At 46.0% G+C, this 26,097-nt stretch overlaps 1 protein-coding gene across 1 annotated transcript in view; it reads right to left on the reverse strand.

Annotated features, from left to right (window-relative positions):
- Nucleotides 1–24,003, reverse strand: part of SCUBE2 (signal peptide, CUB domain and EGF like domain containing 2) — a 65,173-nt gene extending 41,170 nt beyond the window's left edge. Inside the window, exons 1-7 of the mRNA XM_065881626.1 lie at nucleotides 23,883–24,003; nucleotides 22,569–22,691; nucleotides 16,139–16,264; nucleotides 11,506–11,640; nucleotides 6,058–6,183; nucleotides 3,573–3,689; nucleotides 2,752–2,841 (exon numbers count right to left, since the gene is read on the reverse strand). Coding sequence (XP_065737698.1) covers nucleotides 2,752–2,841; nucleotides 3,573–3,689; nucleotides 6,058–6,183; nucleotides 11,506–11,640; nucleotides 16,139–16,264; nucleotides 22,569–22,691; nucleotides 23,883–24,003 — 838 coding nt within the window. The remainder of the gene's footprint in view (nucleotides 1–2,751; nucleotides 2,842–3,572; nucleotides 3,690–6,057; nucleotides 6,184–11,505; nucleotides 11,641–16,138; nucleotides 16,265–22,568; nucleotides 22,692–23,882) is intronic.
- Nucleotides 24,004–26,097: the final 2,094 nt, after the last annotated feature.

Raw genomic sequence — 26,097 nt, forward strand, 5'->3', positions numbered from 1 at the left:
AAACAAGGGAAAAGGAACCTGAGGGAAGCAAAGATAATACAGGGAACAACAGAGAAGTTAGAAAATCTTATCATTAATTTCCTCAGGGAGGTAAGAAAAGCATCCATGAAATAAGAACAGGTTCCTACAACAAAAGACCAAAGTAAAATTCTTAAAAAATTAAAATATGAAAGCTGAAATTTAAAAAGAACCCTATAGAAGGATTAGAAGAAAAAATTAAAGATCTCCTAGAAAGTAGAACAAAAATATCAAGAAGAGAAAAAAGAAGAAAATTTGAGGAGCAATCCAGGAATTACAACAGCCAGCTAATAGGAGTCCCGGAGAGAAAGAGAAAAGTGAAGAAAGTTATCAAAAGAAAAATTTCTCGGAACCAGGGGATGCGAATGTCCCTCTTGAAAAGGCCTACTCAGTGCTCAGAATAACAAGTGGGACAAATCCCACAGTGTGAACATTGTTGTGAAATTTCAGATCACCAGGGACAAAAAGGAGACCCTGAGAACATCCAGAGAGAAGCTCTCGTAGGTTCCATACAAAGAATCAAGAATAAAAGTGACTTAGACTTCTTGAAAGAACACTGAATGCTCAAAACGATAGAGCACTATTTAAAACTCTGATGGAATATTTTTCCCAACTTTGAATTCTATCCTGAGCCAAATTCTCAAGAAAGGGTGAAGGTAGACTATAAAGGCATTTTCAAGTATGCAAAGTTTTAAAAAAATCTATATCTACCCATCTCAAAAGAGAAGACATGGGATCCACCAAAACAGGAGCATGGGGAAGGGAATTCCCAGGCTGTGGCTCAGGGAAAGTCCAGGATGACAGAGGTGCAGCTGGCTCAGGATTCAGGCCCTGCTAGAGCAGGGAGGAAGCCTCAGAAGGGACTTTTTAAGAAGAAAATAGAATTGATAAGTTACCTGCTGTATTTGAACATATTGTAAAGGTTTTAGAGCTCCGCCAGAAATTTGCAAAAAAAATTGGTAAGAGGTACTAAGAAAACGAAGCAAACAAAGAAAACATAATCATAGCACATTACATGACTCAGGGTGAATCATATTTAGATATTCATAATATGTAAATTGTGATAAAACTATATTAAGGATATGGGGGAAGGGGACAGAAGGGAGATATAACTTATTCTTCTGTGGTAGGAAGTCAAAAGCTAATATCTAAAACTGACACATCAAGGGAATTCCCCGGTGGTCCGGTGATTAAGACTCCGCATTCTCATTGCCGAGGGCGCAGGTTCAATCCCTGGTCGGGGAACTAAGATCCAACAAGCCGTGTGGTGCGGCCAACAAAAACAAAAACAAAACAAAACAAATAAAACCTGACACATCAAGAAATAACTGTAGGACTTCCCTGGCAGTGCAGTGGTTAAGAATCTGCCTGCCAATGTAGGGGACACAGGTTCGAGCCCTGGTCTGGGAAGATCCCACATGCCGCAGAGCAACTAAGCCCGTGTGCCACAACTACTGAGTCTGCACTCTAGAGCCTGTGAGCCACAACTACTGACCCCATGTGCCACAACTACAGAAGCCCGTGTGCCTAGAGCCTGTGCTCTGCAAGAGGAGAAGCCACCGCAACGAGAAGCCTGCACACGGCAACAAAGAGTAGCCCCCGCTCGCTGCAACTAGAGAAAAGCCCGCACACAGCAACGAAGACCCAACGCAGCCAAAAATAAATAAATAAATTTATAAAAAAAGAAATAACTGTATACACTTCCCTTTTCAGAAACATGTGGGAGGGGGAGTCAGGAGAAGAAGAAACAACTAGGAGAATTGAAAATTGTGGGCCCTGGCAAATGGCTAGTTAGGAGACAGGGAAATGATATATTGCTTTACAAGCTTAATAGTGCTAATTAAGTTTTTAAGGTTTTTAATATTATTCATATGTACTATTTTAAGGCAATTAAAAATAATAATTTTAATAGGGCGGAAAAGAGCTCAGAAATGTCACCTGCCTGGTAACCAATGGCTGCTTAATATCTTACCTGACTATTAAATCCAGAAGCTATCGAAAGATCAGTTTTGTTGAGGCCAGGCTGAGCTTTCTCCAGAATAATAACGTCAAATGATCTGATGCCCGCCCTCACAGCCACCGCTGAACGTCTGCAGTCACCTCCAGCTCCAGCAGACCGGCTGCCAGACCTTCCTGTGTCCCCCAGCCAAGTGCCACTCTTCTCCATTCATCTCTTCTGCCATTAACATGGGCTGAGTCCAAAATAGAAGACTCAGTGGACAAAACCCCAGCCAAATTACCATATGCTAAATAGGGGCTGCCCAAAATGCCTCTCTCGTCACAGTTACTCAGAGGGCGGGTGGTCTGACATGCACTGACCACCCGCTAAGTCCCAGACAGCGGACTCTGGGCACTTTTGCATATTATTGTCTTAACCGAGCTTCCTGATAACCCTAAGAGGTCAACTGTATTACATCCATTTTAGAGGAAGACCAGGACACAGCGGCTCGGGACAGTTTGCCCAAGTCTCAGCGCAAGTCTCAGCAGCGTTATGACGCTAACCCAGTTATTCTGATGGCTGGGCCGGCGCTCTTCCCACAATACCAGGGGTCCTGGATGGTGACTAGGCAATAGCAGTGAGTGGAGAGCAGACACACCCTGGCTGGACAGGAGTTGCTGACTCTAATTCAGCTGGTCTGAGGGCACATGGGCCCCAGGTTCAGGCCTGATGCAGTAAGTTGGGGGGGGAAAGGGACAACGTCAGTGGCGGGGGAGGGTGGATGAGGCGCCTACCCATGAGCAGCCGCCGTTTCACCCGTTTATCCCCATCTGCCATGGATGTGGCATTGCTCTCCATCACCTCCAGGGCAGCGTCCTCTCGCTCTGCAAGAGATGCAAACAGCACAGTTCTCAGACTAAATGAGTCAGATTGTTCATCCCCTGCACAACCACTTCTGTGGAAATCCCAGACATGAGAACAATGTGAGAAATGTGACTCTGTTCATTCAATAAAAATATGTTGTAATGAGGCTCTGTGTTAAATGGCCTCAGAGCCTTAATAGACATTAAATATGGAAAAGATTTTTTTATTCTACTGTACTAACCAGAGACCTTGGGGAACGCAAGCTTCAGATTCACTCCAGAACCCTCAGTCCAGGACAAAGAGAATCTTGGATTGGGGAACATCAGAAATGGAGCTAACAAAGCACACGCCATGAAGGGCAGGACAGGCAGGCATCCCACCAGAAATATGCAACCCTGGCTCCTGCTGATGGCAAAGGCCACCTGTCATCATGAACAGCTAGCTTTAACTTTGCATTGCCCTGGCCTTTTGGGATGTGCTGTTCCGATCTTCAGAATACCAGCTTCAGGAGCAGCCTAATCCAGGAGAGGAAAAAGGACTTTCCAAGGTCTCACAGGGAGAAAGGGGCCCCCAGTCCAGGCCTAGACTACTTCCACGGCCACATGTGAGGCAGCATGGGACATGCTTGAGGGCATGTGCACTGGAAACACCCTGCCTCTAGTACTAAACAATATTAATCGTTAGGATTAGGGCTGGGGTGGGGCGGGCAGGCTGGGGAAGACCCTAACCCAGTGTTGGGGTCACCATTCACCAAGGCAGCTCCTTCCATCCGTGTGCATCTTGTACTGGGGATGGCAGCTACACTCTGGGCCTGCAGCAGTGTCCTCACAGGAGTGATGGCATCCGCCGTTTCCATGGTTACAGGTCACTGAGAGGAAAAAGAATCAAACCATAAAGCACGGAGATTTCCACAACTGGGGCTGTATTTGCTCCCGAAGAACTCTGATTTTCATTCAGGAAGTATTTGAGCACCTAGCATGTGCTAGGAATTGTGCATAAAAGAGAGAACCTTGACTCAGACCACGTCCCTGTCTATATCAACAGGTAGTCACGATATGACTTGTAGAAATGATTAATGACAGATTTAGAGCAACGTTATACAGAAAGATAGACATGGGAAGGTCAGGGGAGATTTTTCACTATTTAAAGGAAATTATACCAAAAGATTCCAAACTAGTGCTTTGCTCTATCACGAGAAGTACTAGGGCGTTTGGAAATGCTATAACACTTAATATCTGAAACAGACAATATTTAATTTGTATGTATATGTTAGGATTTCTCTCATCAGATTCCATGTGGATTAGTTAAAAGGGAGGGTAATCAGAGGAAATGATGACTCTTTGCACACAGTTAATGCAACATTAACCAATAATCACAAAGCTTATGTATGAACATATTGATGACAAGCCAAGGGGGAAAAAAAAACAACTACAAAACTATCTATTCATCAAACTCAACAGTGGTTACCTCTGGCAGAGGAAATGGCAAAGGAAAAGGGGGAAATGTTATATGTTTCTTTGGACTGTTTAAACTCTTACACAACCATTTTTAGTTTTCTAATTTAAAAGAACTAAAAACGTATTTGCGCTGTGAGAAAAAACTGTTCTGTGACTATAGCTGTGTAAAAATTGTGTACGCATATCAACAACAAAATAGGAATAGGAAAAAGCAAAACAACTGATTGTGTGGTGGAATTCTGGATTCTTTATTATATCCTCAAGTTTTATAATATCTGAATATAATCTTATAATATTATTTGAGCAGTGATACCTTAAAAACGTTTTAAATTTTTAAAAGTAAGTTTTCAGGTATTCTACTGGCTCCCAAAAAGCTGTAAAATGCTGAGTCTCACTCCACAGGTGACTCTCCTGTGGAGACCTGGGTCCTCCTTTTGAAGACAGCTGGAGCCAGCCCCACTTTTAGGGGCCCTGTGAGGCTGTCAGAACCTGTTGTTGGTGACGGTGGCATCAGCCCTGGTTTGTCAGGCTTTGAGGTTGCACTCTGGTTTGCGATGGAGACAACAGAGAGGAGTCTCTCACCAACGAAACTGCCTCTCCTTCTCTTAACCACTGAGGTCTACTCACTGCAAACAACCATCCCCAGCAAACTGCAGGCATCTTCTAGAGGATCCATGACTTTGGGAAGAGTTCCTACAGGGAAACCCTCAGTGTTTCCTCTGGCGTAAATAGTGGTTTAGAAGCACCTTTAATGGCTGGTTGTTTCCTATTATCCATTGGAGCTATTATTGTGTTTCCTCATCGTGTGGCAGCTGCGTCTGGACTGTGTACACCATTCATTGACTCATCCATTAAACAAATGTGGATTGAGCACATCCAGGGGAAGACTGAGAGGCAAAAATAAGACAAGATCCCTGACTTGGTGGGGCTCGTAGTTGGGCAGACAGACACATAAATTCAACTCCAGATTCAACCCAATCGTGTGGTTGAATCAAACACACGATTCAACCCCAGAGTGCCACGTGCTACCATCAAGGAATAAACAGCGCTATGGGAGCCAAAATACAAACTGGCTGCCTTGTCCGAGGCCATCGGGGAAGGCTTCCGAGGTTATGTATCATGGTGACCAGGAGCACAAGCCTTACAGTCAGGCAGGCCTACATGTGAATCCTACATTTGCCACTTACTTCCTGTGTGACCTTGTAGCTTTACCTTCTCCAGGATTTTCTCCACTTAGCTCATAAGGTGGTGACTGTAAGAATTAAATGCAATATGGCACCTCTTTAGACAAGGCTTTGCACATAATAAATGCTCCCCCAAAGTAGCTATTATCTTTATCATGATTAGAAGTTAGGCAGGATATTAAAAATTGAGTGAGAATTCACCAAGCTAGGAAGGAAGGAAGGCTTAGAAAAGCCTTGGAGGCATGAAAGAATGGGGGCTTTCTCCAAAAGCCAGGAGTCTGGGGTCTAGAGAAAGGAGGCTGATGAGGCTTGTATAAGAAGCAGGCACCAGGTACCAAAGAGCTGCCAGATGAGGAAATTTGACTCTATTCTACGGGAACAGAGAGACCTGGCCCCCAACATTCACGCTCCTTACTCCTGAGTGCTATTTCCTTCCGACTGGTTCTTTTAGAAAACGTCATTTCCCTTCCCTACAGGAGATTACCCTCAATATCTCACGTGACTGCCCTCCCTGATGTTTCTGATGCTGGGCTGCACAAGACAACCTCTGGGGTAGGATGGTTCCCAGCACAGCTGTGTGCCAGTCTGTACTTACAGGTGCAGTCTCTCTGGTTCTTGGCCAGCTCAAAACCAGGCCTGCACTCGCAGGCAACGCTGCCCCTCGGGGCCTCCTTGCAGATGTGACTACAGCCGTGATTCTTATTCATGCAGCTCAGACCCTCTGCAAAACAGCAGCACGCAGCCAGTGACCAGGTTGCAACAGAATCCTGACCCCGGGAGTGAGGCAAGGGTCTGTGGGGTGGGCCACAGACCTGCCTGCCTGGGTGTCCATCAGTCCCATGTTTTAAAAGAATACATCACTCAAATCAAGCCAGGTCATGTAACAGAGATATGAAAACTTTCTTACGTCACCCAAGAGATAGGATGTTTCAATTCCCCAAAAGAGGTAGGAGCTCTCCCAATACACTGAAAAGAAAGTACCCACCAGGAGGGAATTCCCTGGTGGTCCAGTGGGTAGAACTCCGAGCTTTCACTGCCGAGGGCCCGGGTTGAGTCCCTGCTCGGGAAACTAAGATCCCGCGTGGCATGGCCAAAAAAAAATTAAAAAAAAAAAAAAAAGAAAGAAAGTACCCACCAGGACCTCTCTGTTGGGTGTGGAATCAGAACCTGTGGACCCCAGGAACATGTCCTCAGACTCTTATCTCTGCCATGTTGTTACCCATGCTGATCAAGAATACAAACAGAAAAGGAGAATCTCTACAAAAATCAGAAGATAGACTGATGAAGATTCCCAACCTTTTCACATATTCTTGAAGATGACTTTCAGAAAATTTCAACCCTCCACTCTACCCCCACCAAATCCACACTTTGAAGGTGACTGTGACTACTGTATCTCAGCATCACCCCATGGACACCTGCCCAGGGACCTCTCTTATGTGACCACCTTCAGTTAGTCCCTGGGCCCTCCCTCAGTGGGCTTGGAGGACAACAGCAGAGAGAAGAGAGAGAGAACTCATATATGTGGTTTCCTTTAGCTGCTGTAAAATCCTTCTCAGGTATACTGTAATTTTCATTAGGCCCGATCTTGTGGTAACTGTGGTAGGAAACAGGGTTATTTTCCTGGATGGTTTAACATGCATCTAAATGATGGGGTCATAGCAAAGTAGACACCTGTGTGGTTTGCCACCATCAGGCCTCTTCTCAGTACCAATCCTTTAGGGGGCTCTGCCACCTCCCAGCACTCTGAAGGAACTGTTATCAAACCCAAGAGTAATCTCAAAACCTCTCCTTGGTTTGTACAACATTAATAAGTACGTCTTCATGGGATGCTTCTTTGCATTTGTGCAATGTTAACTCTAAAACATCTTTAAGAGTAGGGATTTTGTTATTGATTCTCCACTAACAAGACATTTTCTAATACTGGAAGTGGCACTGTTTTAACATGAGTACAAAAAGCTTTCATTCAGCTTCACTAAGATCCAATACTGTTCCGTATTGTGCCCCTAAAACCTTAGCCAATTGGTTCTAATGAAGTCAAAAGTCATTTCTCTCCAGTTCTCACCATGGGGCCGTTGATCTGTGCTTAACTGGAATGATTGTTTTAATACAAACAGATGTCATTCCTATTCCAAAAGACAGAGCAACAGTTAATACATCCCATATTCTCTTAAAACTATCTTGTTTTTTATCTGACAGTTACAAGCTGTTTGAACTCCACCACTCAATCTGCTGGAAGTTGCTGGGATTCATTCACCCGTGCCAAGGGCTGCTGTCAATTAACAGAAAGAAGCCTGCACAGGGTCAGTGGAAAGCTCTCTCTTTGCTCTGGCTGGTGACTTCTGAAGGCGTTATTTGCTCCCAGTAATAAGATGGCACACAAGGTAAGAGTTGCCTCCAGAAGCAGTGTTCTGTTCCCCTAGGAAGGCCCAGCAAGCATTACCTTTGTTCTTGGATCAGCAGAACATTTGAAGTAATAGGGCCCAGGAGCACCCAAGGGTAAACGTAACAGTGCCCAAGAAAAGGCAGCAGTAACACCTGTGAGGTACACTCCTAAACAGGTCAGCTGCTTCTTCCTCTTCTTCTTTTCCTTTTTCATTCTGTTTACAAGTCTGTTCAGACATTTGCAAAGTGACCTTTACTGCCTCAGAGCAACCCATTTACACAAGAGATATTTTGTAAGAACTGACTGTGTGCCAGATACCATGGGGATACAAAGAAGTTGCCCCCGATGTCATATCCTATCAAGCAAGACCTAAAGTTACCAGGAGACATCGGAGGTTTAAATGGCTCTGGAAATGCTAAGGGCTTTTTAAGAGTTGACCCCGAAGCTTTTCACAGTCCCCTGGCTCAAAACAAGGTCACTGCTAAGGGTGGCAGATGGATCTGGTCCAAACTGCGAGGCCCAGCTATGGTTCTGGCTCCCCCAGAAACTGCCCTGGCAGTCCTGTTTCGGGTCGTTAGTTCACCAGGAAGGAAACAGCTCAGAAATGTGTGAGAAATATCCCATTCTGGTGGTCCCCAGGCTCAGGGTCTCACTGAAGAATATTTCTGGAAACCAAATAAAAGTATGCCTTGCAAATAGGGCAAGAAAAGGGGGAAAGAGCCTCTGCTGAGAGCACAGCCTCTTCCTCACTAACCTGACACCTTCCTTACTACTCTAAAAAGGCAGCAGTGCAAACATCTAAAAATACTCTCGGAGCGGACAAAACAAAAGAGGAATGCTCATTTTGAGAGCCTGAGCTCCCATGAATAGGCACAAAGGCAGGCTGGGGTGGTGTGTCTCCCTCTAGCCTACCCTCATTACATGGATGAAAACACACAGTCTCTTTATCAGAGCTTTGGGGTCTCTAAGGATGAAAAAAACACAATAGCTTGAGTTTCTCTCAGAATCAGCTATTAAGATCCCCTATATTAAAGAACATTTAGTAAATAATTATTAAAAACAACAACAGCTACACTAGAAAATACTAGCTTGCGGTGTTTACCTTCTTTCAACCATCTTCAGAGAATCAGCTATGGGTTTTAACGTCTATTTTAATACAGTTTCTAAGGGTTTAATGTGCACATCAAGGAGGAAACCCTACAGGAACACTGTTTACAGATGGCTGTACTTGAAGAGTTAAAACCCTAGGATGGAAGGGGGCAGCTGCAGACCGCTCCAATCTGCTGGCTCACGCTGCCGTGAATTTGCCCAGCAATCAGGTTGAAACACAACAGAAAATCACAGAGAGTGCTTCCAGACCACAACTCAAATTCTTGTATTTTGGTTTATAGCTCCAGACAAATATGCTCATTTTAAATACTCTTCAGGGGTTCTAAGAATGTCTGAATTGTAGAAAATTTAGAAAACACAAATTGCGGAAAGGAACTGCTCTTGTATTTACTCCTGGTGTGAGGAGCCCATGTCTGTAATCAGTCTGGGGGGCTTGGAGCCTTGTCCAGTCTGGGACAGGAGAAAGGGGCTGAGCCACTGGTCTGGAAGAGCGAGGGTGAGAGGTGATCTTAATCACCGAGAGTGGCTTCATGAGTGGTGGGACCTGTACTGGGGGTGTTCAAGCCCTGGCTTGACCAACAGGGCGCCACCCCCCTCCCCACCGCCTGAAGAGAAAGCCAGAGTGACTTTCCAGGAAGCAGCTTTGAGCAACCAAAAGGGAGAGGCCCTGAGATCCAGATCATTCGTGCTGCTGGCATCTTAGTTCAGCATCTGACCAGAGGCAGAGCTCACCCAAGAGTCCAGAGAACCCCGGCAGGAAAGTGAAAATGAAACCTAACTGCTACTTAATCAAGGGCCACACACCTGCATGAGATAAGAGATCCACCTGATTAGGGTCAGTGTCTATGACCACCCAGCTTCCACACTGACAATGAGCAGGCTTGGGTAATAAGAGCATCCGACTCCCCATTTCTCTGACCCTTCTTCTTAGTACCCAGACAGGCCTTCTGGTTAGGGATAAGAAAGGGGCCATCATTCTTGGAAAATGAGGCAAAAATCATCTTCCACAAAGAAACCCTTGAAAAATCACTAAAACCACCACGATTAAAACAATAAATCTACAAATCTACAAATAGTAGAAGAACTGAAAATCACCACATTCTTAAGTCATGAGGATGAATACGCAGCACATGCCTAAGAAGTTAATAGTGTAGAATTTGGGGCACTTCCCTTAAAAACAGGCACAGGCAACCTTGGGAGACATACAGCCATCAAAATGTGGTTCTTTGGGGACCTCCCTGGTGGCACAGTGGTTAAGAATCCACCTGCTGGGCTTCCCTGGTGGCGCAGTGGTTGAGAGTCCACCTGCTGATGCAGGGGACACAGGTTTGTATCCCGGTCCGGGAAGATCCCACATGCCACGGAGCGGCTGGGCCCTTGAGCCATGGCCGCTGAGCCTGTGCGTCCGGAGCCTGTGCTCCGCAACGGGAGAGGCCACAACAGTGAGAGGCCCACGTACCGCAAAAAAAAAAAAAAAAAAAAAAAAAAAAAGAATCCACCTGCCAATGAAGGGGACACGGGTTCGAGCCCTGGTCCGGGAAGATCCCACGTGCCACGAAGCAACTAAGCCCGTGTGCCACAGCTACTGAGCCTGTGCTCTAGAGCCCGCGAGCCACAACTACTGAGCCCGTGAGCCACAACTACTGAGCCCACGAGCCACAACTACTGAAACCTGTGTGCCTAGAGCCCATGCTCCGCAACAAGAGAAGCCACCGCAATGAGAAGCCCGTGTACCGCAATGAAGAGTAGCCCCTACTCACCACTAGAGAAAGCCTGCGTGCAGCAACAAAGACCCAATGCAGCCGAAAATAAATAAATAAAATTGTTTTTAAAATGTGGTTCTTTGGCTTAAGAAAGAGCAGAGAATTAAAAGCACATCACTGAGTTCAAAGTGGCTGACGGGCCACAGGTACTTAATTCCTCTCCCTCCTGAGAATCTACTGAACTAATAGAAGAATAAAATAGGTATAAACTCAATGCAGAGAGAATGAGCCATCAGAGGAGAAGAATTTTCTGCAAATTTATGGAGGAATGGTAAATGACAACATGGGTGAAGAAAACCATAGTATAGAGACCCCCCAGTCTGGGGAGGGGGTTCACCTGCCCCCTGGAATCCCAGAAGCTCAGAGGTCAAAAACGCAAAACACAGGGAATGCCGGGTCTTGCTGAAAACAGGGCAATTCACTGAGTCTCCAAAGGAAGGCTCCAGCCCCTCCTTCCCCAAAAAATGTGCTGTGGTTTCCAGCACCTTTCTGAAAAACTGGGAAGATCATCCATTGCATTTCTCCTGAGACGTCTAGTCATGTTTGAAATGTACTCCATTTAGAGATTAGAATCAGAGAATGTGAGAGTTTGAAGAGACCTCAGAGCTCACCCAGTCCAACCCACTTATTTAGCAGGGTGAGAAAGTTGCAGCTAAAATAACCTGCCCACTTGTCCTCAGGCCTCCAGGCTTTCTAAACTCCGTGCTTCCCTCTAGAGCCTTTGAGGATGGGGGTGGGGGATTCTCAGATGTGACCCTGCCCCCTGCCCCCAGCCGAGCAGAGCTACCTTCTGAGCGGTGAATGCACGTGTGCTGATTGTCACTCAGGAAAAACCCCTCCTTGCAGCGGCACTCGTAGCTTCCCATGACGTTGACACAGGTGTGCTGGCAGCCGCCATTGTTCTCCAGGCACTCGTCCACATCTGGAGGGGGAGAAGGCTTAGCCTTTGCTTTTGTGACTGCTTCACACACCGCCCCACCCACCACCACCCTGCCCCGGCAGCCCAGGGGCTCCTGCTAAGCAGAGATGAGGTCTCTCGTCAGGTCCTTGCATCACAGAAGCTCTCAGAACTGAAGCCAGTGGGGCCGCAGGTAATTAACCCAGCCCTCATGGGTCTAGAGCTCCCTTAAACAGGCCCTCCACCTGGACACCTGGATAATCAGTTCAGTAAGTATTTATTGGACACCTTCTCTTTCCTAAGCACAGTGCTAGAGGAGACAATAAAACACAGATGCGTAAGATCGAATTCCTTTGCTCTGGAGCATCTCCTTCAGCAGAGGGAAAGAGACGACTGTACAAGTAATTGTGAGATAAGGTAAATGGTGGTACAAAGGAAAGAAGTCACCTCTGGTTGTGGGTATCGGGATGGGTTTTATGGAAAAGCTGATGAAGGTATGAGCTCTGCAGTGTTTCTTCAATTTTAAATCAGGAGAAGGGATTCTAGGCAAAAGAAAGGGTGTGAGCATAGTATGAAGGCTGGGAGACACAGAGTATGTTCAGATAACACAGGGTTATTCCATTTGGCTGAAGCACAGTACATGCAGGGAAGTTACAGGAGACAGAGCTGGGGAGATAGACTGGGCCACACTGCAGAGGACCTTGAATAGCAAAGAAGTTCCTGCTTCATTTGAGAGGCAACTGGGAACCCTTGGAGCAGGGTGACATGGTCAGCCCCTCGTGTTGGAAAGGATAAGGCAGCAGCTGAGGGAAGGACACAGGGAAGGGGAAGAATTGAAAGCCTGGAAGTCCAGCTTCACACGTTTGCCTGAAATAGCCATGGCTGGCGCTTGTAGGGGACCGGACCTGGGGCCTGGCAGTGGGGATGCCTAGGATGGAAGAAATAGAAGGGGACTGTGGACAAGGTGCCATGTGGACATGGGGTGAGGTGGCTGAGAAACATGGGGAAGACCAGTGCTGGGTACAGAATTGGGTGTGGAGATGTGGTTGGTCCCCAGCAGGGCAGGGAGGTAGTAAGTGTGAGATGCTGACATTCAGGGCTAGCTCCAGCAGGCTGTGGGAAGCCTGAGCCTGGTGTAAAGACAGCTTTGAAAACCACTTACTTGTGGTGTCCAGCAGGGAGGGAGGGAGCCTTGCCCCAGTGCTATGCCCCCAGGGCGAGGTTAGGGGACCTTCCTTCCACTGTGTCACATACTACCTTGTGCGCGGCTCCATCAATACACTTACCACCGTGCATTTTCAAAATCTTTTTTTTTTAAATTGTACCCTTTGACTCCTCAACATCTTTTACTTATGCATCTCCACTAGACTGCAAACTCCTTGAGGACAGATTTTTACAGATTTTTTTAAAATTGAGCATAGCCCTGGAACCTGCAGGCACATATTAACTCTTCACTGCATGAACAAACAAGCAGGAGAGCACAGCATCACCAGAGTTAAAGAAGAGGAAACTTCTAGAAAAATCTCAGACATGACAGAAGCTCAAGGAGAAGGCTGATGTAAAAGCAATTTACTTTCTCTAGCCCTGACTTCCCACGTGCCTGTCACTAGCTCCTGGGGGCATCCGTAACAAGAACGTTCACACTTAGATATCTGTTATCTGGTTTCAAGCTTCAGATTTTATAGTCATCTGTCCTCCCACACTACCCAGCAGATGCCTTGCTAAACTGACGGGACTTAAGCCATCCCCTGAAGCCTAACAGACTTGCCCTTCTCTATGCCAAAGGGTGAAGGGAGCACATTCCAGAGGGTGAGATGTGCTGGAACACACCTGGCCCCGCTGTTCCACAGCGAGGCCTGGGGTGAGCAGGAGAGATGTTTCCCTGAACACCAAATCCTAGCCTGGTTCTAAGTAAAGGTGTGCTCCCCTCTGAGCTGCATTGCCCCACCCCGTGTTTAACCCACTATTCCTTTTTGCCAAAGCAATTAGAAATGAATCCAGGGGCTTCCCTGGTGGCGCAGTGGTTGGGAGTCCGCCTGCCGATGCAGGGGACATGGGTTCGTGCCCCGGTCCGGGAAGATCCCACATGCCGCAGCAGCGGCTGGGCCCGTGAGCCATGGCCGCTGAGCCTGCGCGTCCGGAGCCTGTGCTCCACAACGGGAGAGGCCACAGCAGTGAGAGGCCCGCGTATCGCAAAAAAAAAAAAAAAAAAAAAAAAAAGAAATGAATCCAGTTGGGTGACGCACTCTGATTGAATTAATACAAAAGTTCACGTGCACAAATGTGTATCACTAGGCTGGTGAGTTTCTGCAGAATGTAAAACAGTGTTTTACAACCCTGTCTGCATGTTAGAACCCTGATGTCCGGACCCCACCTCCTAAGACACTGATCTAACTAGCCTTGGATGAGACCTGGACAGTGGTGTCATTTTAAACTTCTCAAGTGATGCCAGTGTGCTACAGGACCTAGTAGCTATGTTGTGCTCCCAGACAGTCAATAAATAGAAGCTGAATTCAGGTGGGCTGAGCTGTGTGGAAGAGCTGCATTTTGTGTTTCAGGCTCACAGGCACAGAGGATCTCCGAGCACTCTGGGTCGAGTGCCAGAGCTAAGTGGTGTTTGTACTCTGCGTATCCTGGCTAATATATCGGTGGCTAATTGTGCAGTCAGGGAGCGGGGGAGAGGTAAGGGTCATCCCAAAGAACACAGGAAACTGTCCCTCCGAAAAAATTTAGGCTCTGAGCTCCTTTCCTGTCACAAAATGCTTCTGCTCTTTCAAGTCCAAATGGCAGCGAAGTCCCTATGTGTGCTGGTCCTGCTGTTCTCAATGTACCACTGTATTTTCTCATGCCTTCCTTTTCATAGAATCCTCAGCCCCTTCAGATATACTCGGTGGATATACTCAGGGTTTTTCTCCAAGGCAGACCCTTGCTACCAAACCCAAAAGGAGACCCCAAAGAGGGGAAATGGAGATACTCTGCTGAAATACCTGTGTTAGCAGCCAGGCCAGGAAGGACTTGGGGCCTCAGGCCTTTACTCCAAACCACACCCACCCAAGCTGGCCCAGGTCCTTAACTCTTGGAAGTGTCCACTTTTTGTTCTTAGGAAGCTCATACTTCCTCCAAGCTGTGGGTTTGGGCACAACTGTGATGACTGGGTCTTCCATCAAATGCAAATCCTCAAAATGCCATTGGCTAATCAAAGGAAATGAGTGATTTCCCCTAGAAAATTGTTTTTAAAAAAAAACCACAATGTATGCTTCTCAACAAATTACACACTAAAAGTGATATTTTTCTAAAGTTTTTAATTAATCTCAATTTATTGATGCTCTCAGGATTGTCTCTCTAACGTGTCTTTTTGTGGTGCTAATGGCCTAGAAAGTCTGCAGAGGGGTTTGTGACTCCCCAGCCCTCAATCAATTCTTCCTGATAGCTGCAGGCTTAGAAGGCCAAGCGGTCTGACCAGTGCTTGACCTCTCACACAGGGCTCAGACAGGAAGGGACAGAGACTACATCAGGATGGGGCTCCAGGTGACATGATACAGGTCATATCAGGGCTTAGTCCCAAATACTCTCCTTCCCCAACACGAAAAATACAAGTTCTGCCTGTACTCATTTAGTGACTTTTATGCTGATCTCAAAGCATTTGATCAAGTGGCCATTCCCACTGCACAGCAAGGGAGCATCTGAATAGCTGTCCCCACAGAGCCAGGGTCTGGCTCAAGCTGCTCCTTGGTTAGCCAAGTGGATATAAGTGGGTCAACCACATGAAGGATCATCAGTGTCAAAGGAATCTGATGGCATCTGGGTCCCATGTCCTCCTGTACCACTGCTAACACCAGTCTTAAAGTGCAAACAGACCACAAACACTTGCCTTCTAGGTGTGCTGCATCTTCTAAGACCATCCAACATTCAACCCTATCCAACTGCTTGCTAATTTTAAATTCTGTTTTATTCCTGGCATAAGGAACCAATGTAAACAATACTCTTTGCAGTCCCTAACTCAGAGACTGAAACTCCAACAGATGTTTCTGGTTTGTGGAATACTAGGAGGATGTTAATGGAAGGTTTCTACTTGAATTTCTCTCTCTTTTAAGAAAAAAGAGGAGGGTCTACCTGGCTGAGATCCAAGCACACATGTGGAATCTTCAGGACAAGTAGTTTTACATGATTCTAGAAGAGAGACACTTACCATTGAAGAAATGGTTATAAGTCAAGACCCTTTTAACACAAGACCAAAGATCTTAAAGGTAACAAGTCAATGCCGGAAAATCAATAAGTAGTAATGTCAATGTCCACCCACCTCCTTGGACTAATGGAGGATTTATATTATAAATGATCACATAAAAACTAAAATACTTAACCTGGTTTTCTATCAGCGAGTGTGATTTCTAGGGAGCCAGAAAACAAAGGTCTCTGATCCCATTTTTCTTTTAATGAGTATGTTTTTGTCAAAGAAAAGAAAGGGGTGGAGGTGCCGGAGGGTAGGTAAAGGAGAATTACCATTTCCAACCGTTTTCCTTACCAAGACAATTATGACCGTCATGAGCCAACATGAAGCCATCAAAACAAGTGCAGCGATAATTGCCGGGAATGTTCAAACAGTCATGGACACAGCCTCCATTGAGTTCATTTTCACATTCATCAATATCTGAGGAGCAAAAGAGAAGTAAACCACACAAGCACTATTTCTTTAGTGTGGAGAAATATGCATTTACCTTTTAATCAGCCATCCCACATCTAGCAATCTCCAACAACAGAAAAATAAATATGCATAAGGTTATTTGCTGCAGCATTTGTAATTACAAAATATTGTAAATGACCTAAATGCCCATGCACAGCAAGCAGTTGAAGAATTAAGGTACATCTACTTGGTGGAATACTATGCAGCTGTTAAAAAGAAACAATGAGCTAGATCTCTACGAACTGATTTGGAGTGATTTCTAGAATATATTAATAAGTAAAAAAAATCAAAATGCAAAAGAGTATCTGTAGTATGTTATCTTCACGTAAAAAATAAGGAGGTACACGCACACACACACGAAATTCCAGCACGCTTTTTTTGCAGAACTGGACAAGCTTATCTTACAATTTATATGGAAATGCAAAAGACTCAGAAGAGGGAAAACAATTTTGAAAAAAGGAGAACAGATTTGGAGGATTTTCACTTACTATAAAGCTACAGTTATCAAGACAGTGTGTGGTACAGGCATAGAGGTAGACAAACAGCTCACTGGAACAGAATCAGAGTCCAGAAATAAACCCTTATATTTATGGTCACTTGATTTTAGACAAAAGTGCTAAGGCAATTTATTGGAAGAAATGATAGTCTTTTTAACAAATGGTGCTGAGACAGCTGGATATCCATATGCAAAAAAGGTTGATTTAGGCCCTTAACTCAGACCATACACAAAAATCACAAAATGCATCAGAGACCTAAATGTAAGAGCTAAAACTAGAAAGCTTTTAAGAGAAAATATAAAACTTTCATGAGAAAATCTTTGAGACCTTGGGTTAGGTAAAGATTTTTTAGATACAACACCAGATACAACACCAAACACACAATCCATAAATCTAAAAATTAATAATTGGACTTTGTGAAAATTTAAAACTTTTATACTTCAAAAGACATTAAGAAAATGAAGAGAAGTCACAAATTGGTAGAAAATATCTGCAAATCACATACCTTATAAAGGGCTTATAAAGAACTCTTACAATTCAATAAGAAGACAAAAAACCCAACTTTAGAATGGGCAAGAGATTTGAATCAACATTTTACCAGAGACAGTATGCTAATGGCTAATAAGCACATGAAAAAAATTTACATCATTAATTATTTGAGAAATTCTAATTATAATCACAATGAGATACCATTTCACACTCCCTAGAACAGTTATAATAAAAAAGGCAGAATGACAAATGTTGACAAGGATGTAGAGAAATGGGAAACCTCATACACTGCTGATGGTAATATAAGATGACATAATCACTTTGGAAAGTTCCTTGGCAGTTCCTTAAAAGGTTAAACACAAACTTACCGTATGACCCAGAAATTCTACTTCTAGGTATGTATCAAGAGAAATGCAAAATCATGTCTACACAAAGACTTGCAGGTGAATACTCTTGGCAGCATTTTTATTTATAATAGCCCAAAAGTAGAAACAACCCAAACGTCCATGAAATACTAGTTAACAATAAAAAGGAATGAAATACCAGTACAGGATGCAACATGGATGAACCTCAAAAACATTATGCTAAGTGAAAGAAGCTAAACACAAAAGACCATAATGTATGATTTCATTTATATGAAATGTCCAGAAAAGGCAAATCTACAGAGACAGGAAATAGATTAGTGGTTGCCTGGAACTGGGGCTATGAACAGGGATCTTACTGTGATGAGGAAAATGCTTGAAAACTGTATTATGTGATGACTGCACAACTCAACTAACTTACCCAAAATCATTGATTTGTACACTGACTTAGAATTGGTGAATTTTATGGTATGTAAATTATAACTCAATAAAACAGTTAAAAAGAAAATACATATTTAGCTGCTTATTTGTGCAAAAGAAATACAGGAAGGATAAACCAGAAAGCACAGAGATTGGTGACCCATGGTGTGTGGGAGAAGGGGTGGAAATAAGGAGGAATGGGAACAGGAAAGGAATAGGAGGAAGGAGTCACACTTCTCTGAGTTTTTGAACTGCTTTGACTCTCAGAACCATGGTGATGTTTTACATACACACACATCAACCAGGAAACAAGAGTGAGGGTGACAAGAGGGATTAAAAAATGGAACACAGGGCTTCCCTGGTGGCGCAGTGGTTGAGAGTCCGCCTGCCGATGCAGGGGACACGGGTTCGTGCCCCGGTCCAGGAAGATCCCACATGCCGCGGAGCGGCTGGGCCCGTGAGCCATGGCCGCTGAGCCTGCGCGTCCGGAGCCTGTGCTCCACAACGGGAGAGGCCACAACAGTGAGAGGCCCGCGTACCGCAAAAAAAAAAAAAAAAAAAAAGGAACACAGAGAGAAACAAATGAACCTAACTGTACTGTAAATGAGTAACACACCACACTGAAGGGGATGGGGAAGAAAAGTACTAGCCTAAGTATGTTTGAAAAATAGTAGCTTGACTGGATGTTATAAGGCCAAATTCAAAAATAGTTGTATACAAATACTGTACCCTAATTATTAAATCCGTTTTACTCCCAGAATTATAGAGTAGTAATTCTGTAAATACTTTATGTGTATACTGGGATTGAACAAATAGGTGCATACATGGCAGATAATGAGAGCCAGGTTTCTCACTGTTGGAGAAAGAAGTTATGAATAGCCAAGAGGGAGGTTAGAATGAATCCTGTGATACTGTTTTGGAATCTGAAGTATCAGTGTAACTCACTGTTTTTAATATATATATAGAAATGGATAGATACAAGGAATAAATATAGATAAGTGTGTATCTGTGGGTTAGTATACACACATATATTTCCTAGCTCTGTCCACTGAGAGGGCCTAGGAGGAATGACATCCCAGTAACAATGAAAACACCAAGCATCCAGATCTTGGTTTCTATACAGCGTTTTCCAATAAAAGGAAAACCAGTGCTCCCGGTGAAGTAATTGATTCCAGGGCTGGGGAGGGGAAAATACAGGTTGAGGCTGGAGCATTTTTGGTACCAGAAAATTAGGAATTTCTCAAAAAAGGATGGAGGCATGTCAACAGGACACAGGAGACCATGTGAAGGAGCTCCCAATGGCTAAAGCTGGAACAACTTGAGCCAAAAATAAATAACCATATAATTAAATAAACACCCGTGAGTCAATACTGGCATAAATACATAAACACATAAATCAATGCATAAATAAATGGGGGAGGAGGGACAGATCTTCCTTACAGAAGAATCCCAATTAACAGATGTGTAAGGAACTAGAGAAATACAAAATTACCGAGAGTCACATATCACAGTAATAATTGTTGCAGGCAAGATCCACAGTTGGATGCTAAAATCAGCATAGGCTAAAAGTATCTGCCCCGATATATATATATACACTGAAAGGGGAAAAAATGGTAACTTTGTAGTGGAGAAACCCAGAATACACCATTTTAACCAGATGATCAAGATTAACATCACCTGTAGTGGGAATGTTGCCATCATGTGCCCCAGATGTGATGCACTGAAAAGCACACAATAGCACTTCTGTAGCAGCTTTGCCGAAAGCTTCACTTTTGTATTACTACAAATGCGTAACCTCAATTTTATCGAGAGAAGACATAGGACATTCTCTTATCGCGTCAGTTCCTACCATACTACTTCTTATCATGTGAAAACATAAGGCCAACAAAAGAACTGAACAGTACTCATCAATGTGTCACTGCCATGAAAAACCAGGAAAGACTGAGGAACTGTCACAGAATGGAAGAGACAAAGGAGACAACAGTTAAATGTAATGTGGGACTTTGAGTTGGATTCTGGAAGAAAAAAAATAGAAAAACTGTTAGGGAAAAACTGGTGACATTTGAGTAAGTCTATAGTTTAGTTAAAAATATTGTGCCAGTGTTAATTTCCTGGTTTTGATACTGTACTATGGTTATATAAATTGTTAACATTAGGGTAAGATAAGTGACAGACATATGTGAAGAATTCTGCACTAGTTTTGCAAATTTTCTGAAGTCTAAAATTATTTCAAAATAAAAAGTAAAAAAAAAAAAATACAAAGGCCAAGTCTAGATTCATCCCTGTTAAACCTGATTCAGTTCCTTAAACTGAGAAATAAGGACCATATAATTAATACTGACCACTGAAACATTCCCTCCCCAAAGTCTGGGTTATAAGCAAAGATCATTTAGCATAAAACATCATTTACCTAAAGCCACTTCTGAAGCACATTATTTTAAAAATACTTATTCAGGGCCCATACTTTCATTTTTCCAACATTTTGGCAGAAGAAATTTGTGGAGGATAAAATTCTGTTCACTCTGAGCAAACCAGTTCCCATCCTTGAACTTAAATAGGGGCAAGTGACTTCAGTGATAATCACAACACAAATGATACCACAGATTGGACCCAAGAGGCTTAAAAACTATTAAGCCAGGAAATACACATAAAAGTTACATCTTTGAATATCTGTATTTTTGAATCTTTGCAATCCCCATTTTCTTTCCTTTTCCTTCCTGGAAGAAAGTTTCCATTTCTGGATCCCTGTACCAGAAATCCAAACTAAACAGGGTCATCCTTATTCACTAGGTTTATAAACACTACAAGTATTCAAAAGATCAAATCCTTCTTAACAGGGAGAATATATGCTCTCTGTTAATAGTGATTACCTGGGGATAAATAGGAAGGTCTTTACTTTTCTATTTTACACATTTTTGTATTTTTTGTATTGACTTTCTATAACAATAATCACATATTATTTTAAAACCAATTTAAAGGTAGAAAAGCAGCGATGTCAGTCAGTCATTAATTATTTTAAACTAAATAGTAGGCTTTTCACTCTAAACTGTTAGCAATTCAATTTCTTATTTGTGATAAGCCAAACCCAACAGCTAAGAATAATCAAACTTCTGCCACTTGTCATTCAACATTACTTACTAAATAAGTACTTTATCCAAAAGAAAACTTGGCATGGTTTCTACCCCAGAGAGCATACAGTGACTGAAGGTCACAGTGAAAAAGTGAACATTTTTTTCCCCAAACAGGGTACCAACATGTGTGAATTCCAGTACTGTAAATAGAATATTTAATACGGTGAGGATGTGGTATGGAGGAACTGGCAGAGAGATGTTTCAGAGAGAGTACTCTTTTGGCCTCCCATGATGCAGGGCAGATAGAGAGAGAGATGGCTGTCTGTCTCTGGGAAAATATGAGCCTGAAGAAACAGAAGGGCTTTATGGATGGACCACCAATTCCACTTGCTGCGAACCTGACCAGGAGCACGTCTCCTTTGATGGGAGAGGCAGGAGTTTTGCTCCTCCTGCACAAAGGAGACCATAAATTTATTAGGATTTCTCACCCAACCAAAGAGGGACACTAGGAGGCTGTGTGAACAGCAGAGACGTGGGGTCAGGGACAGAGCTAGAGTGGGGATCTGACTTTTTTTCACCTGCCGGCTAATTGTGTGATCATGCCCACGACCCCTTTCCCGATTCCCCTGAGCCTCAGTGTCCCCATCAGTAACACGAGGGAGAGGATTGGCTCAGAGCTCCCTGAAGAGCCCTGCCAGCTCCAACATGCCACAGTTTCCATGCCCCAAGCAGCCTCTTCCTATGAGAGTCCAGTCTGCAGCTACTTCTCAATGGCAGAGTTTCTGACACTGAGCTGATCCCCCGTGGCCCAGAACACAAAATGGCAAAGTCCAGACTTCAGGCTCCAAGACCTGGAGCTCTAAGGGCTTAAAATATCCCTCCACACATCTTTCCAGGGCCAACTTGCAGCTCCAAATGAGGCAGGCTCCTGGTGCAGCTCTAAAGCTTGGCAGGTCACAACGCCAAACCACCCGAAGTCAAGGACAAGATAGAGCCACCAGAACCTCAGGGGAGGGCAGGACTCTGGCACTCAGACTTCAGAGCAAGGGTGCTGCCCCAGGGAGGTACAGGATCAGCACAGATCAGCCCTGTTCTGGCAAGCATGGCTCTCCTGATCAACATGGCTGCTGACTTTCTGCCCCCAAACTGAGTGGGACCAAAAGATACTAAAGCAGTGCTTTTCCTTTGCAGAAGCTAGACAAAAGGACATTTCGGAGCCAGATAAAACTGTATGATCAGCTCTCGGGAAGACCTGATGTTCCCTGCTTTTTAAGGATCTGACATGCAATTCAGAGAGTAGGTGATGTGACCCGGGGTGGGGGTGGGAGGGCTGCTGAAGCACTTTTACCAACGCAAGTGGCCACGACAAGAGCTGAGGAGGTAGGGAGATTCCCCTGCTGGCCCACCCACTGCTGGTCCCCAAGTCACTTACCCTCACACTGCCTGCCCTCCCCTTGGTAGCCAGGCCTGCAGGAGCACTTGTAGGAGGTGGGTGTGTTCTGACACAGGGCATTGGTGTGGCAGTCATCTAGCCCCTGGGCACACTCGTCCACATCTGCAAAAGAGCACAGCAGCTCCTGACATGGTGCCCCGAGCCCCGGTGACCTGGCCTTGGCCCCTCTCTAGCATCACCTCCCACCAGCCCATCCCACTCACGCCTCGCCAGCTAAACTGCTTGGGAGCCCCTGGGATGAAGTGGACCATGTCCAGGCCCCTGTTTCCAGGCACAGCCTGTTCCCTCTGACTGGGATACCCTCTCCACTGGCCTTCACGACTCAGCTCAAATCCACCTCCTCTAGGAAGCCTGCCAGGACCCCAGAGTGTAGGTGAGGCGTCCCCCAGGATATGCTCACATATCACATTGTCACTATTTTCCTGCCTCCCCATCTAGATGGTGTCTTGATTACAGACTGGACCTGTGGCCCGGAGGCAAAGCACAGTACCTGGCACATGAGTAGGCGACCGTAAAGGCCTGCTGAAGGAAAGAGCAAGTTGGCAAAAAGGCTCTGAAAACCGAGCAGAGTCTGTCAGTTTTCTCAGGGTTTGGGGTATGGGTGAAAAGCTCACCCTGGGCTCTGAGAACACCATCCTGAACCCTCAGACCATGCAGAGAGGTAATGGTGCCCCCCTCCACCCCTTCACCGCTGCCCACCCTCTCAACCTGGAAACCGGCCTTGGCAGAAGCCTTTCCTTGGCTGATACCCCTTCCAGGATGTTAATTAAAAACAAAAGAGTTTTGAAAGTATTCCAAGTCCAGTTAGTGCACAACGGGTATTCCCAGATTCTCAAGCAGCAGCTGTTCCACAGACAGAAAAATCCCTGGAGCCGACCCTGAAGCCCCCAGGAGAGCTTCCCAGCCCCAGAAGAAAGGAGCGCGGCTGCCATAACCTCACGTGGCCGGAGCCCTCAGTTTCCCCATCTCCGCAAGGAGACTCCAAAGCCCTGCTCCCCGCTCAGCCCGCGCGAGTCTGCCCAGCAGGCGCTCCCCGGGGATCAGGGCGGGAACTGTCATCAGCCCCGGGTCCGAGGCCGGACCACGCACTCAGGCCCTGGGCCTCTGGCCCGCGCGGTGGCAGCGCCTCTGCCTGGCCTGCGGGTGCGGCCCCAGGGGAAGGGGGGCCACGCGGAGCTCCGCAGCCGAGCCCCGGCCCCGCTTGCCCCGGGCGCCCCGCGAGAGTCACGGGACCCCTTCTCGTCGCCCTCCCTGCCCGCCGTGCCAGGTGCGCCCCCGCGGCCGGACACTCACCCTCTGGCGGCCCCGCGGAGCGGCCCCAACCGGGCGGGACAGCCGCCGTCAGCAGCAGCGGTAGCAGCAGCGGCAGCAGCGCCCGGGCCGCCCAGGGGCAGCCAAGGCCCGCGACCCCCATGGAAGGCGCGGAGACTGCGGGCAGAGACTGCGGAGCGCGGGCGGCGAGCGCGGCGGCGGCTCCGGGAGGTGTGTGCGGGCGCCCTGCCCGCCGCGCTCTGACACCCCCGGCCCGGCCCCGCCCGGCCCCCGAGCCCCGGCCTCATTTTCACACAGTCCTCCCTGGGCCGCCCCTCCCGGCCCCCTCCCTTCCCCCTCCCGGCCGGGGCGGAGGGGGCGCGGCCGCCGTGGCCGGAGGACGGCTGTCAGCCTGGCGGGGTCGGGCCCAGCGGGCCGCGAGGCCCCCGCCGCGCAGGCCCCCGCCGCAAACCCGCTGCTCCCGCACCGCCGCGGCGCTGCGGCCCGCGGAGAGCCTCGTGCTCCGCCGGTTCGCGGCGTCCTCCAACTTGACCCGGTCCCTCTTGTGAAGACAAACAGCACTTCTAGCCTGAAATACTCGGACACGGGGCACCCAGAAAGTGTCCTGTGTAGCTCAGAGTCCTATAGTCCCCAAACCCCAAAACCAACTATGGGGCTTACCCATCTCTCCACTTAGGAGGGGGAATGTGGATGGAATGAAAGTGATTCCACAGACTTCGGATCCTCAGGAGAACTCAACGGAGAGGGTGAGCCCAGCTTCTCTGCTCACCTCAGCACACACTGTCTACACCCTTCTCCATTCTGCCCAACCCAGGCCTTCTCTGATCCCCTGCCCCCAAGTCCTGGGAGGAGAGTGGCCCACTTGTCCCCAACTGGGGCACCGCTGAGACTGTCCCTCTGTGGCACAGTGCTGGGCCCATAAGCACAGCACAAAGTGTTCATTTCACTGAAAACTGGTTAAATGTATCTTCAGAGCAGCTTAAAGGTGAAGGAAAAGGGGGCCAGAATGTCAAGGGTGAGCCACCAGGGACAAGACAGCCCAACATGGGCACAGGTGGTATCTACGACCACCTGAACTCATAAACATCAGGTATGGCCAGCTGCAGATACAGGCAGTGCTTGTCACCTGGCCCTCCAAGCAAGACATCCTTATAAGGGAACACACCTGCACAGGGCCTTCCCACACCACCCTAGGCACAGGTGACTGGAGCCAACCACACGCAGCATCAGCATCGCTCCAGGAATGAAGGTAGTAGCAATTCTCAGATGCAACAAAACACCATACTCAGGGATTTTAATGTTCATTGTTTGAGCTTCTCTGTATTTATTAAATTTTCTCCTGTGAATATATGCACACATATATGTATGTATGTATGTGTATATATATTCATTCCTTTGATAATCAGAAAAAAATAAACATCACAAAAAATCCACACCGAGCTCATGCACAAAAACATGTCTTCCTAGGGTCCAGCACCCTCTCAGAGCTCCCCACTCTGCACCACTCCTCGGCTGCCCCTGCCCCTCCCGTCCCCATGGCACCCAGGCTGAGACTGCCTCTTTGGGTCTTCATTCCTAGTGTTGCTGTCTAATGGAGAATCTGAGAAAATAACTTTTCTGTGGTTGTTTTTCTTTTGACCTTTTCATCCCCAGCAAAGGCAAGCAGGTTGCATCCCTTTTTCTGTCTTTCACCCCTCCCTCCCACCGCCTTTTGTTTGGTGTGGAGAGAGACACTCAGCTATTTCTAGTAATAAGAGTTATTTTTACACATTTGTAAATCTTCACTTAGTGAAACGTTCTCTCCGCCTTTGCCTTTGTGTTCTTAATGGTAGCCATAAATTACTGCCTTCTTTTCTCTCCGCTGCATCAGGCTTCATTGCTTTTGAAATGATCAAAGTTATTTTCTTTTAAAATCCAACTGGAAACTGCCCATTGTGTGGCACAGACCTCGTTAGCTCTAGTCAAAGCATATAAATACATAAAGCTGCCCATTAAACTCTACAGGAGCCTCCTCCAGCCCCTTGTGCCTGGTAAGAAATAAGATGCACTGTTCTTCCCCTCAACTGTTTCCCCAAGTTTATATTTCAGTAAGAATACAAATTAATTATGAGACCCAATGCTTTTTTATCTAAGAGTGTAAGTTTTCCCCGTGTTTCCCGGGAAAGTTTACCACTGGCACGGGTCTCCAAAAATGTTCTGAATCCTATTTTGTTTGCCCTAACTTCCATACAACCGT

This window comes from Phocoena phocoena, chromosome 8 (assembly GCF_963924675.1).
Source record: "Phocoena phocoena chromosome 8, mPhoPho1.1, whole genome shotgun sequence".
NCBI classification, from domain to species: domain Eukaryota; kingdom Metazoa; phylum Chordata; class Mammalia; order Artiodactyla; family Phocoenidae; genus Phocoena; species Phocoena phocoena.